Raw genomic sequence first — 14,799 nt, forward strand, 5'->3', positions numbered from 1 at the left:
TGAAGGATCACAGCCAGGTAATGATGCCCTGAACCAGATCTCAAGGCACAGCTGAAAACTGCCCATACACTGTGTCTTTATGCAAAAAGGATGGACACAGAAACATTTTAATGAAGATGCAATTCAATTCAAAAGCCTGGCAATAAATCCAACATTTCAATGATTAGAATTTTGATTAAATGCTAAAGATTGCAATGTTTGTGTTTGCTTCTTTATCTTTTGACACAGTGTCAAGGGGCAAATGCTGTGGCCGCCACCACAGTCCCACTGTCACATCCTCTGTACTTTTTCTGGGAGTTTTCCAACCTTTATCTGTATTTAATTCCTGTGTGGGCAGGACTCTAGAATAGCATTAAGACTCAGGCAATAAACTGGTAAAATCATTTTTTCAGACAAAGTGCTGAGACCCTTTAGTTCGAGAATAGTAAGGTGTGTTTAGTTTATAAGCAGTTGTTCATTTACAGATTCAGCTTTCAGAAAATACAATTGAACAACTAACTGAAAAAAATGAAAAAATCCAAATCAGCTTTATTCCTTGGAGGTGAAAAAGGATGTGTTTGCAGTGATTTCTGGAATGCCACTATCTGGAGATCACCAGTTCACTGTTTGGTTTTCTCATGAAAATGGTTCATTTATCTTGTTATCTGGAGAAACAAGATAACTATCATGAGAGAACGAGTTGAAACAATATGAACTTTTTATGAACATTTGCCACTTGTTGTAAGAATGCTTTCTGTAGTCATTAGATATGTGGGTATCTACATTATGTCTTAATATAGTTTTATCTCAATTCAAGAATCCACCTCTGCACTCTTGATCTCTGATGAACATTATAAGTAATAAAAAGAAACAATCTTTTGTTTTCTCGTGATAACAGATTCATTATGTTATTAACTAACAAGATAAACTAACTAACTAACTGATTGACTCATGATCTCAAGATAGCAGCTTTAATAAAATAACTGCAAGCACAGCTTCACAGCTTCTATATCATTCTGCTCTATGACATCTCATATCCTTAATGTCCTTACTTGGACTGTAAAGAAGCAGAATATGATGGGATTTAGTTTCAATTAGTGCTATTTGCTATATACTCAATAAATTCTTTATTTGTAACATGTACAACACATACAGTGAAGCAGTCTTTGGCAGTGACATTTTTAATAGAGTGGATGAGTAGATCTTGGCCATATGACTGAGAACATGGGTGACATTAACTGATGGCTAATATTCAACAAAAGCAGAACAGGATCTCTGTGATATCATGTAGATCTTGTTACTGCAGTGTACAATGAAAGGAGCAGCTCCAATCTGGAATTCACTAGATATTAAGGTTGTTGTGCTTTAGGTGATGGAAATAGATACCAGAGAGAGAGAATGCTGAACAGGGAATATCACCTTAACTGACTGCATTAAAGCTCAAGTTCAAGATTTTGTTGAAGAGGCGAACACGTTATTGTTTCACAACAGTTTGTGTCACAGCAGTTCTTCACAGTAAAACCACATATAATGAGATGAAGCAGCTGCTCCAGATCTGATTGGACCAAACATGATTGACGAGGGAGGAACGTCATGTGACACAGAACCATCCATGCGTTGTGCCACTCTCGCTGCAGCACCCAGGATGAAGAAAATGTCCATCTTGGAGGTTATCTGTGGCTAATGACCCACTCAGGTGGATTTATGGCTGCTGAATGAGAAAAAGGGACAGACAGGACACTTAATGCTAAGATCTGTGTAAGCTCATCTCCACTCCATTGTCTGGAGCAGGTCTCAGGGTTCCTGGAGGGGATCTGGGGGGATTCATGGTTCAGGTGACAGTTGCTGGAGGTTTTGTTTGGCAGGGCGTGCTCTTCTGTCCAAGTGAGACATGGTGATCAGGAGACCTAATTTCTTAACAAAGAGTGGTAGCCCCTGGCAGAAGAGTGCTGATGTGACAACAAACAGCACTTTAGTGGACCAGAATTCATAATTGCGTAATTGATTGCATAAATATGACTGAAACAATGCAGCAGGTGTTCACTTGTTGGTTATGTAACGTCTTCAGGAGAGGCTGTCTGTGGTTCTTGCAGATAGGTTTTAGTTTAAGTAGTTTCTTGTCGATTTTGTTCTGATTATATTGTACCTAGTTATTGTACTTAAAGGTGTTTTTGGAAAATTCTGTCTTATTATGCTTGCAACCAACCGAGTTGATGACCAAAAGAAGAAATAAAATGATCTTTACATGCAAAAACTGTTAATGTTTTCCTGCAGATTTCCTTAATGTCCCTTTTAAATAGAATCCCTCTGTAGAGACGTAATTTAGGGTACATCACGACTTTTGTCTTACAAAATCAATGGTGGTTGAGATCATTGCTGACATGACAAATTCAATTTTTAACCACTTCATATAGAGTTCAACCAGACTAAGGACACTCCATTTAGGTTCACCTATTGTTCCATGTGTGTCAGACGATCCGGTTGTTGTATCCATCCAGCTTGTGTTGCTCTCTCTTACCTTTCCCTTTCTTCTCAGTGGGCTTCCTGTGAATTCTTTTTAGCTGGAAAGAAGGTCAGTATAAATCATGAAGTCATGAAGGTAAGGGCAGACACAGAGAAGACACCTGAGGTACAGCAACACTTCAGCTATCCACACAAGGTAAGAAATAACTCTTTGAAGCTTTTGGCTCAAAGAGAAATCTCGTTGCATGCAATACTGATAAATGGATTATGCTGTTTTATCTACCAGTTCTAAATTCTAGTTGGAATTTGATATTACACAGCCGTCCCACAAAAGTCAGTACTGCTGTCTGAATTAAATTTCTTTTTTTTTCTTAGATGTTTCTTGGTTTCCAGCTAAAAATGAACCTAAGAAATAATTATTCCACTGATGCATCAGGTTTTCCTCTAGGATGGGCTAGCGTAATTTTAACTTGAATATTTCATTCCACTTTATAGCTCTCCTCTACATTTGCAAGGGGAATATTGCTACTGGCTACTTTTCAGATTAAGATGAAAAACATGTATAATAAGGTTATAACAATACTGTACAATGATAAACATTAAGACTGTGGTTGCCAACATTTTTTGTTTGTGACCAAAGACAAATGTCCATGAGTTATTAGCAGTTCCTTCAAATAAGTCTAAAGTTCCTCCATGGCTTTATTCAAATAACTGTTTGAGTCCTGAAAGGGTTAATTATCCAGTATTTCACGCAAACACACACACACACACACACACACACACACACACACACACACACATATATATATATACACATATATATAGACATATATATACAAGTGTGTGTACATTATATATATTAATATATCCATCACATTGATTTTTTTTTTTTTTTTTTTTTTGAGCTCTTTACCATGATCCAATAGAGGGCAGATCATGTGCTCTTCTGATTCCTGTCACCTGTTTTTTCTAACAGTTTGAAGACAATGTGGCTGGCCCTTCTTACGTATCAGCTTGCCACAATCCTTCTCGCCCGGGGTCAAAATGCCTGCATCGGACACTCCACATTTAGGAGTCCAGGTCAGTGAAACTATCAGTGCTCAGTTTCTCATCCTTTTCATCCACCTGCTGCTCTGACTTCAGCCCCTCCCCCACTCTTCTTCCTTTCATGCCTCTCCTGCAACCCAGAAAGCATCAGCACATTACCAGCCTACCGATCTGAGGTGAGGTGTGTTAGATTTCTGAATGATAGAGCTCGAATGGAGCTTGTTGTTGACTGCTGGAGATACAGTATATATAAAACAAATGAATGAAGGTATTATTTTCCTGCAGGTGCACTGATGAAGACAAACTGTTGCAAATGGAATGAATATTCTTAACTGTGTGATACCATAGCTGAGTGTTTTCTTACTGTTTTACATAATGTGATAATGTATAACTCAAGTTTTAAAGCTACGATGAAAAAATGACAGCAAGATGGAACAACCTTTATAAGGTGTTTTGATTTTAAGTTTGATATCATAACACATTTATTTGAAAATACATAAAACACATTCACATGTAAAATCCCCTCAGAGTGTTAAAACAGTACAAATGTCATTAAAGGGGTAAAACAGTGATATCATATTGCTCTTCTGTAAAAGAAGGGACTTCAAAGCAACAGAGGCACAGATAACACTCTATATTTGCCATAATGCAACCTGATAGCATCTTTGTTAACACTTACAGGAACATCAATGTTATTACTGGGTCAGGAAAAATGAGAAAATCAGGTTTATTACCATGTAGGTTTTAACATACACGATACAGTATTTGTATTGTGACGCAGACATAGTCTCAGAGAAAGGAAAAAGAAAAAAAACAAGTAGTCATCAAGTCATCAAAAAATATGAAAAGAAAATAGAAAAATTTACAGTACAGGAAAATTGAATGAAAAATGTCTAAAATATGTTTTTAAACATTTAAATATTGACTGAGTAATGTGCAAAAGCCCACAGGATAAAGCATAAAGAATATGTGCTATATGTACAAAGACAGTATTCAAAAACACATGCGTTAATGTAAAGCATGGAGTCAGATGTGGAGACTTGACGTTATGGTGGTGCTGGAGGCCAGGGCAATGCCATCCAGAGTGGCTAGATCACAAAATAACGAGTTTAGAGGGTGATTAGGGCCAAGTGCTGTAACTTCAGTTTAATCTGAATTTAGTTGCAGAAACACATGCTTGACTGATTGGTTGGTTTCATCTGACTTCACTGGGTATCATGTGCATAACGGTAGGGACATCTAGCAGGAGCTCCGCCGTGTCGGTCAGCTCCGGCTACTAGGGCCTGGCTAGCTACAGCAGCTTACTATTGAGTGTCCGTGGCGTAAAGCCGCTCGTCCTGTTCACCAGGCATCACCTCCGACACAGCCAATAAACCACATTCATGTACCAGCATCACTAAAGAAGCAGAGGAATTGCTAAACAATGACACACCAAGCAAGAGAGCAGGAGGGAGACAGAAGCCGTCGCTAACTGCTCACATACGGTAGCTAACGCTAGCACAACAAACAACAGTGGAATTAGCGCCGAAGTCCCTGAAATAGAAGGAGTTATGGGTGCTTGGTCAGAACTAATATAAGTTTAGATGTATATCCGGTAACTAACCGCTGTAAAATATAATAACCTAGACAAGCTACAGCGATACAAGTGACGCACCGCTGACACAGCAACCGGATATGACACAATACGCTCACCCGTGTACGTCAGCAGTGAGGATTTCCGTTGGTTAACTTGGGATGAGGAGCAGCAGCTCTTGTTCTGTTGCTGGTGCAGGAAAGCTCCAGAAAGGACTGGAGGAGTCGACCCTCAGATAATGAGTCCTGTGGTGAAGAGATGTCTGCTCACAGACTATAGTTGAGGTCAATGACTTGAATCTGTTGCGTTCTGTTGAAGAACAAAGAAATCTTTGGGTTCTGGTTTTTAGTTGTTACACTGCTTCCCATGTCTGTTTGTGTAAATCTCTAATAAGAGAACAAAAACACTTTCCAGATGTATGCTGTCTGATCAGTCTTAATTTAATATGAATTATATTGTTTATATGATTATATTGATGTACTGAGATGTGTTCTGCTCATTTGAAGGGTAATATATGGATGTATAGTAAGAGGTTTTAAGTCCCTGCAGTTTACCATCATGGGCAAATAAAGAAAATGTTTGTCTGAAAAAATTTCTTGTTAAAGTTTAAGTGATACCTGTATGCAACGTCCTTTGCCGGTCACATGCCTGTTTAAGTGATGGACTGCACTACTTTGGCTTGTTTTCAGAGGTGGTAACAGATGTTTTACTTTCTTGCAACAATTTTGTGGTTTGTGCTACAGACCTTTTAATCTCTGTGGCACCAGTGCCAAGTGCAAATAAAGCTAAGGTACAGCCCTGCTTCTAGTGTTGCACACATTCTGCACAGTGAAGCGTTAACTTCCAAGTGTAGGAAGAAGAAGGAAAACATGTTTTTGAGGGAGAGGGACTTTAACGCAAGCTGAGTAATACTCCTCATGACAAACGAAGGCGTAAAATCAGTGGACTGCCCCTTTCAGAAGTCAGTTCTTCGGGAATGTTCAAAAAATTCATTCTAGTCTCATCCTCACTCCGTTCAGCTAACTCAGACATCGAGGTCCTCTGTGGCTCTCAGACAGTGGACCTCCAGATCCTCCTGTGCCCCATATATTTCAATGGATACAACGAGTCACTGCTGGCCCTCAACTCCGAGCACTCGAAACACCAGTGTAAAGGGACTCCTGACTGGACGGCGGACCCACCTGTTGTCAAATTCAACTTCTCCATCACAGAGGAGGCGATCTCCACCTGCTCTAGCGAGCTGACGGTAGGTTATCTAAACCTGAAATCACCCAGCAGGTGCCAGTCACACCACAGATTCTCACTCATCAAACTCAACCTGTCTCCTCACAGGTCACTCAGGAGGTGGGAACCGGACTGTTTGCAGACTTCTCCAATGTCCAGTACATCACCATCACAGGCATGATCTGCTCTAAGGACCCCAGCACAGAAGCCATCACCTATCACCAGGAGGTGATGTACAGGTTCTCCTGCCGTTACCCACTGCAGTACTTGGTCAACAATACTCAGATGAGCGTGTAAGTGGCAAGTCCACACTTCATTACTACATTCCCCCTGGTACACTCTCAGACCGTGCTCTTGCTTTGCTAATCAAAGATGAATTATGCATTGGTGCTGTGGTTGTTGGTGAAATATAATAACAAAAATACCCGCAAAGTTGATTTGAAGGTTTGTGTGCAGGCCTCTGTCTGAATGTCTCAGTCACACAAGTCTGAAAACGCTAGCGGTGCAGGAACAGGAGAACAAAATAACTAATTAAAACACAAAGGCTTGAGTGCAAGCGCACTTAACAACAAATTCCATCAGGCACGGCTGCGTCACCGCTGCCAGAGCTGATTGCTCCACTCCAGACAATGCTTGTGATTCCACCATTTAATATTTGAACCTTCAAGGCCTTTGATTTGCCTAATGACTTTTGATTTTGCACTTTTTTCAAAGGATTTTATAAAGGTTTCGTGATTGACATGAGCCTGCTGGAGACAGACGATGACTCTTTGATGCTAACCATTATTTATTGGCGTAGTAATATAGATGCTTTGTGAACATCTAAACCTTACTTCCTTGTTTCTTATTATCGCTACACTTCTCAAATGATCTGAAATTAAAGCCTGAAATGAAAGGCTTGTTTATAGCTCAGTCTAATCAGCGCTCTTGGACAGAGTGTCCTCAGAGGTGTTTGTTGCTCTGTCTAGTTTCAGTAGGGCTTCGTGTGTTGTCCCCTGTGTCAGATTGAAGATGGCCTGTTTGTTGACGACTGAATTTCCAGCTGCTGACAGAATATTATGTTGTCCTACAGGTCTGGGGTCAGCCTGGCAGTCAAGGACAACAATGGGAGTTTCGTCAGTACACTGAGCATGCAGCTGTTCTCGGTAAGAAGAGTGAGGTGTCAACAGAAAGCTGTGTTAAATTAACTGTCAGAACACAAACTTGTTCAACATTACAGAAGGAACAAAGGAATTGATTTTAAAATGTCAGCGGCATTTAAGACCAAATTGTCACCATCTTAACTGTCAGATTTCTTCCTTTCATCATGTGTTCACAAACAGGTGAACCCACTCCTTTCTCGCATGTGAACCACTGAGTCTTTCCAGGATGCTCCTTTCATACCCAATCATGATGCTATCACCTGTTACCAATCAACCTGTTTACCTGTGGAACGATCCAAACAGGTGTTTTTGGAGCGTTCCACATCTTTCCCAGTCTGTTGTTGCTCCTGTCCCGACTTGTTTGAATTATGTTGCTGCATCAAACTCAGAATAAGCAGATATTTACAGAAATCAATGAAGCTGATGAGGTCAAACATATTGTCTTTGTACTGTTTTCAGTTGAGTTTTTGTCAAAGACGATTAGCAAATGATCACATTCTGTTTTATTTATATTTTATATATATGTCCCACCTTTTTGGAATTGTGTTTAAATCAAGGAAACCGTTTACAAGAGAGACTAGACTGTTGCTTCTCTAACTCAGAATCAACATATGTTTAATTTAAAGTTCAATTTAGCTTAGTTTAGCATTGATTCGTTGACATTACAAGAAGGAGGACGTCACATCACAAACAACTACGAAAGTATCAAGGATGACACAATTCAATCCAAGATTTATTTCCACCATCACCCTTGATGTAAAGATAGAAACAATGCAGTTCAGGCAACATCAAATAAACCAACACAATTACTCCAACATCCCGAGAATAAATGATAAAATGTCATCATCTGTATTTTGTGCAGAGAGAAATGGCCTGAATGAACCTGAACCTGAATGACAGCTGAATTCAGTGTAGCTGCTTCAGTATCACAGTCACGGAATTGTGCATGATGGCTCACTGGCATACTATCATGGCTTAGTGGGACAGTGGTGGAACTTGTCACTACATGATCTGAGTTGCTGCCCGATGTCAGCAGTATATGTGCGTAGGTCAGGTGCTAACGCCTGGCCGATGGGTAATCCTCACCCTAACCCTAAGCATGTGCATGTGCATGCACTGATCAGATTGGGCAGTGACAAACGCTTTCACTGTTGTTAGGAACACCTGTGCTTTTCACACTGTAACAAGTCAAAATGTCTGACCAGAAAAAGGCCAATGAATATTCGATCTTTACCAAATGGTTATTTCTGTCATCTTTTTCTGGCATCTTTAGTGGATTTAGTACAGAAGAATGGCTAATCTGACGTTGTCAGCGATTACTTCATGAAGGGAACAGCTCAACATGTCAGGAAATACGCTTATTCACTTTCTTTCTAAAAGTTAGTTGAGAAGATGGACACCACCCTCAAGTCTGAACATGTCCAAAGCTTACAAAATCCATCTACCAGCATCCTTAAAGCTGGGATTGGTAGCTTTGGAGACCCTGTCCAGCAGATCCTGCTCACTGTGTGTTGCTGCACAGCGGCTCCCTCACTCTTCATCTCGGGGGTGTGAACTGTGCTACGATCACACCACATCATCGTCATCACTAAATGTGTCCAACTACCTCGTGTCTCACATGAACAACAACAAACAAACGATGAACACGTAGCAGTCAAGCTAGCGTGTTAGCATTGAGAAACTGGCTGCACAGCTTTCCCAGTATCTGCGAGGCCTTGAGGAAGACTGAGCGGATGGAATTATTAGGCCTGTGACAGATTTTTTCTTTATTTTGTCAGAGCATTTGATTAATTGATTACTGTTGGGATGTAAAGAGAATTTCAACAAATATAACAAAAAAATACATTTAAAATACATAACCTACTCTGACTTTAAAGCTCACTAATTGACTCATTATGTCTCATTTCTTTAATCTATACTAAAATTCAAGTACAATCTATGTTATTGCCAGTATGTCAAACTATCCCCTCAATCTTTCAACCTAGGATGTGCTGTTTTGTTCTCAATAACCTAAAAAATGTAGTGTGTCTGTTACATTATGTGTTTTGGCTTTAAATTCAAAAATTCTGAAATTGACAGTCATTTTGAACTAACCCTGACTTTGCTGCTTGTTAGATTCCATCTCGTCTTTTTCTTTTCAAACTGGCTAATGATGAAAATACAATTATATAGAAACGCTTATCTTATGGCTGTGCATCATGTAGCCCAGACAACAACTTCAGCAACATGGCCTTTCCTCTGGCCCTCGCCTGGTGTGACAGCCTTTAAACTGATACTGGACCTCAAAGCATTTTGTTAAAATGACCGACACAGTTCAATCTCAACAACATCCTTCCCTCTCTTCTCTTGTTGGGCCTAAAGGACAATAGCTACTCATCCATACTGCAGATCCCTAAAGGAGGCCTGGAGCTGAAGACCAGGATCTATGTAGAAGTGAAGGCTTCCAACCTTACTAACAGGTACTTCACACTGTTTTTTTGTTTGTTTTTTTTTAATTCCTACAAATTATTAAAGAACATACTAACATTTTCATTCCAAATATCTGGAAATGTGCAATTATGAGTGGCCAAAACCAAATCTCCTCTTTGTAGATTCAACGTGCTCCTGGACCGATGTTACGCCACAACCTCACCTTTCCACATCAACACCTCACACCACGATCTCTTTGTTGGGTGAGTTATCAGCTAACCTAAATAAAAAGTGATACAACTTGACTCATGCCTTTTCCACACTTACATGAGTATTTTCAAAAACCTTGCTTTTTCTATGCGTTTTGGCTTTTCGTCAGCATACAAACAGTTTTGGGTCACTGAAATCGGACCTTTTGGAAAACTCCTCCTGGGTGAAGATGTTCTCTGTTTCCCTGTCTGTACATTCATACTGCAAACAGAGTTTTTGGCTTGCGGTGACAGAGTGTGCTCTGTTATCTCCTTTTCTTTACATTTTGGGCAAAGGCGGATGTGGCTAAGTTCTGGTGCTAACCTTGCATACAGGGCTTCTTACATGTTTACACATTTCCTCCATATTGAGCAACAGAGGCGTCAGAATGCTTTCAGAATGAGGTCACTGCAGCATAATCCAACCCCCCCACGGCACAGACCCTACCGCAAACACCACCGCTTTCAGATAAGACCGGTGGGACCTCTATTTGCAGGTAGCAGGTATAACATGGCTCAGGGGTTAGGGTTATATTGCTTCCTGTGGGTTTGAAATGCTCTTGACAGCACTTCAACTCCGTTCATATGGACAGAGATATTTTTCAAAACAATGCTTGAGCATCTGTTTTAGAGAAGAAGAGAAGTGTTTTCATGCAGAGATAATGTTTAGTAATGACGATGTACTCACTGGCTTTCCTGTGCATTCAGCCACTTGCTGATTGTTGATTGTTTAGATATTTTCATCCACAGGAATTGAAATTTCACAATTTGCAAAGTACAATATATTACATCAACTATAGTCCTTCCAGGTTGATGCTCCGTCTAGAAAAATCTGAACTCATCAATGCTTTTGGTCTTTTTAGTGTTCAAATTATGGAAACGTGAAGTTCCCCTATGAAACCTTTAAAAGGAGGAGGGTCACGTTATCAGTGTGTTTCAGTGGTAAAAGCACCTGTGAGCCAGGCCTATTATAAACCAGAAGGCATCCTGTCTGTTGGTCAGAATCTCTGATTTTTTGTTTGGAAAAAAAAATCACCATCTTTCCTCTTCAAGGTGTAACCGGGATGGCCAGACAGTAATGGGAGTCAACGGAGAGCAGCAGGAAGCCCGTTTCTCCTTTGAGGCTTTCCGCTTTGTCCAAAACACAGAAGCAACAATCTCCACCTACTATGTCCACTGTGCCACCAGGCTCTGTATGAACTCCTTCTGCCCCACCCTCATTCAGGTCAGATTCTGCCTCCGGCTGCAACACACATCACAAATGCCAGACATCATGTCATGAGGTGCAGATTGGTCCAATATGTACGGAATGTTATGTAATAAAGTTTTAATGTATAGTATTTGTTGTATTTTCATACAAAATTTTCATGGAAATCAGAGGGGTTTTTTAACAACTGCTTTTCAAATACTCTACTACACTTAAACAGCCTAGGGTACTTGGTTTTTGCTGGAAAACTGTACTTACCAAAACACAATCACCCAATTCACCTGCAGAACTGCACCGCTGGCACCAGCTTGAGACGGCGCCGCAGTATCGACGACGACCAGGCCACCACAGTGAGTGACACGGCCACCATCAGCTCAGGCCCCATCACTACCCGCCAGGACAGCGGTGAGCATGTGAATGGTCTTCATAGGCTGACGCCTCAGAATTCATGAAGACACTGTTGTACTGTGTCTTCATGAATTCGCACTGAATCGCACTTATCACACATCAGTCTGCATGAGTTGAGGAGTTAAGGGGTTTTTTTGAGTCATGAATGAACTGAGGTTTTCTCTTGTTCTCTTGTAGGGTATCTGGTGGCGTCTGGAGGTATGCATACACTGCCAACATAAGTTCATTCCCTGTTTTCCTGTATTCGCTTAGCAAAAACATAATTTAGTTACCCTGATCATACAGACACAGAAGTTACCAAGACTCCCAGGAAATAATAGGTGTAGTATGAGTGAAGTTGTCCAAAGTGAAGGGTCGGACAAAGAACCCTGACCTGGGCCTGGAGTCACAGGTGAGCGACTGTTGGTAGGCTTTCATGGAAGAAGTATTCATAGTGTAAGAAAAAAGAGAGCATGGGAGAGAAGGTGAAACCCCGGTTCTGTTCTCACCTTGGCTTAACTGGCCAATCATGGCATGAAGTGAATGTCAGTGTTGGATTTTGTCTGAGTTTTTGGACCCAGTCCCCCAACTCTGACAGGAGTGTGGTGTGGAGGAGGGGGTCTCTGAAGTTGTTCGACCATCCCGCAAGCAGTTTTGATGGAGCATGCTGGTGACTTAAGCATTACGTAGTGTCTGTAATCAACATTTTTATGATAAGATTAAATCACATCAAATGACAACATGAAAAGTGACAATTAACCTACAAAGAACTGTCATCTCGAACCTGAAGCTCCCCTCGGCTGTACGGGGCTTCATAATGACTTTCAGCTCGTTGTTTAGCTGTCTGTCTTAGCTTTACTGTTCTGGTTCAGTCTTACCACTCTCAAAGAGTCATTTTTGGCCACAGCAGCAGCTGTAACCCACCGTGCAGCACCTGCTCAGCAGCAACCAGCAGACAAGCACAGTTGCAGTAGATACTACGTGGTGAACAAATTGAAGCATTTAGCAGCTAATGAGCCAGATATTAGGGGTTGTTAGAGACCAAATCACAGGTGTAATAACAGTGAATACTGGATTTATTTTTGCCAGGTGGCCAAAACACAACGCCAAATGATCATGTAGCTCTGTAACTGCCGGATGTTTTCATATGCCAGCTTTTGCTAAAACGTTCATCTTATCGTTGTTCCACTGCCCCCAGTTGGTCTAAAAATCCATTCATTAGTGCAGGTTTAAGGATTCAGTGTGTTTCAAAAGAAAATGGTCATACTTGAAGATTCAAGATTCAAGATTCAAGAGTCTTTATTGTCATTGAACATGTCAATGAAATTTTCATTGCAACCCCCATGTTAGGAACAGTAAGAAAGATAAGAAGATTAGAAAGAATAAAATTAAGATAACTACAATAAAATAAAATAAACCAACATGCAATAAAAATATTCGTAAAGCAATTAAAAATATACCAGAATGAAAATATACTAAGGCAATAAAATATACTAAACAATAAACAATAAAATATGGAAGTGGAGATGGAAAGTTGAAGGTGGGATGAAAAGGCTCTGGGAAAATTTGTCTTGTTTTTTGAAATTAAGAGTAGTAATTTACCTTCTTTGCAGTTTGAGACGTCTCTTTTAGGATGTCATCCGTGGGGAAAATGCTTTCAGGGCTGCAGGGGATTTTTTTGTTGCAATACTGTAAGTGACCACTGGAACAAATTAGCGGCGAGGCTGAGCGGCAGCGCTGTATCCAGCTCTGTTAATGCATCCATGAGCAAGATGTGATGACTTCTACACATGGTTATAACGGCACACATCTCCGGACAGTCTCCCCTCAAAGGCGTTCACGGTTGCACTTGGTTGTTCACACAAAAAGTGAAGAAAGAAGACGTGTGAAAACAAGAAAGAGAGCTTGACAGGAAAGTTCAAACCTTTCATACCTTCTCACCTCCACACACCTGGACAGTCCACACCTTATTTTCAACTCTTTGAAACCAACAATCCAACAAGCACACACAGGCCAGACCTTTTTAAATATGTTCAGACAACACAGTGTGAAAACTAGTTAGTTTCAAGCATGCCCTGCCTTTAAAGCAGGTGTAACTGTTGGACTGACTGATCGGGGAAGCTGGAAAGGTCTGGGTGAGGATGGTTTCAGACATCCTTCAACGATCCAGCTTGCTCTTTATTTGAAGCACACTGATGCCTTTTGATGGAGCCAGTTGAGGCAGTTCATCTGATCAGAAGATTTACTCCCAAGGTTTGAGAACACACTGTACTTGGGGAAAGATATGCCCCGATCTCTCTGCCAACCAAAATCTACATAAGCTGCCAAAAATGAGTGGAAAATATCTTGTTATCAGTCAGCATGACAGACACCTCTCCTGTGTACGTGTGTGTATGATCAGGGAAACCAGTTGGTCTGACAGTTAATTACATAAATGTTTTCCATAAAAACATTGCATAGTTTCCGTCATGCTCATTCTGTGTACCTCCACCTGCACCTTCTGTGTACTTGACTTTTATGTACACACATATACTATAATTATATACATTTTAGTATATCAGCACATTTCAGTTTCATTGGCATATTTTATTCTGTCGGTACATTTCACTGTGTATATTTTATATTTTATTCTGCTTGTATATTTTATTCTGTTTGCACATTTCACTTCCATATTTTATTGTTTAGTATATTTTATTGCCTAAGTATATTTTCATTCTGTATATTTTTAATTGCTTCACGAATATTTTTTTATTGCATGTTGGTTTATTTTATTTTATTGTAGTTATCTTAATTTTATTCACTCTTTCTAGTCTTATCTTTCTTACCATCTAACATGGGGGTTGCAATGAAAATTTCATTGACATGTGCAATGACAATAAAGACTCTTGAATCTTGAATCTTGAATTGGAACATGAACTGCTCTTAAAATGTCTCTAAATGGTCCCATCCTCTGTGTCTCTGTCCTTTCCAGGGGCTCAGCAGACTCACATGAACAGTAGTGTGGTGGCTGTCTCGGTCGTCGCGGGCGTCGTGGGGGCCATCTGCCTCGCTCTAGTGGCGTTCATTGTTCACCAGATGTACAACCGAAATATCAGCTTCAACAAGACAATTCTGTCCTGA

General features: G+C 40.4%; 1 protein-coding gene across 1 annotated transcript; it reads left to right on the plus strand.

The window, feature by feature from the left end:
• The first annotated feature begins 3,428 nt into the window (after positions 1 to 3,428).
• si:ch73-261i21.5 (zona pellucida-like domain-containing protein 1) lies at positions 3,429 to 14,799 on the plus strand. Its single transcript, XM_041953002.1, has 9 exons — positions 3,429 to 3,522; positions 6,082 to 6,308; positions 6,395 to 6,579; positions 7,359 to 7,431; positions 9,790 to 9,887; positions 10,020 to 10,100; positions 11,139 to 11,310; positions 11,580 to 11,705; positions 14,659 to 14,799. The coding sequence occupies exons 1-9, from the start codon at positions 3,429 to 3,431 to the stop codon at positions 14,797 to 14,799; spliced, it is 1,197 nt and encodes a 398-aa protein (XP_041808936.1).

Source organism: Chelmon rostratus, chromosome 14 (assembly GCF_017976325.1).
Source record: "Chelmon rostratus isolate fCheRos1 chromosome 14, fCheRos1.pri, whole genome shotgun sequence".
Classification (NCBI taxonomy): domain Eukaryota; kingdom Metazoa; phylum Chordata; class Actinopteri; order Chaetodontiformes; family Chaetodontidae; genus Chelmon; species Chelmon rostratus.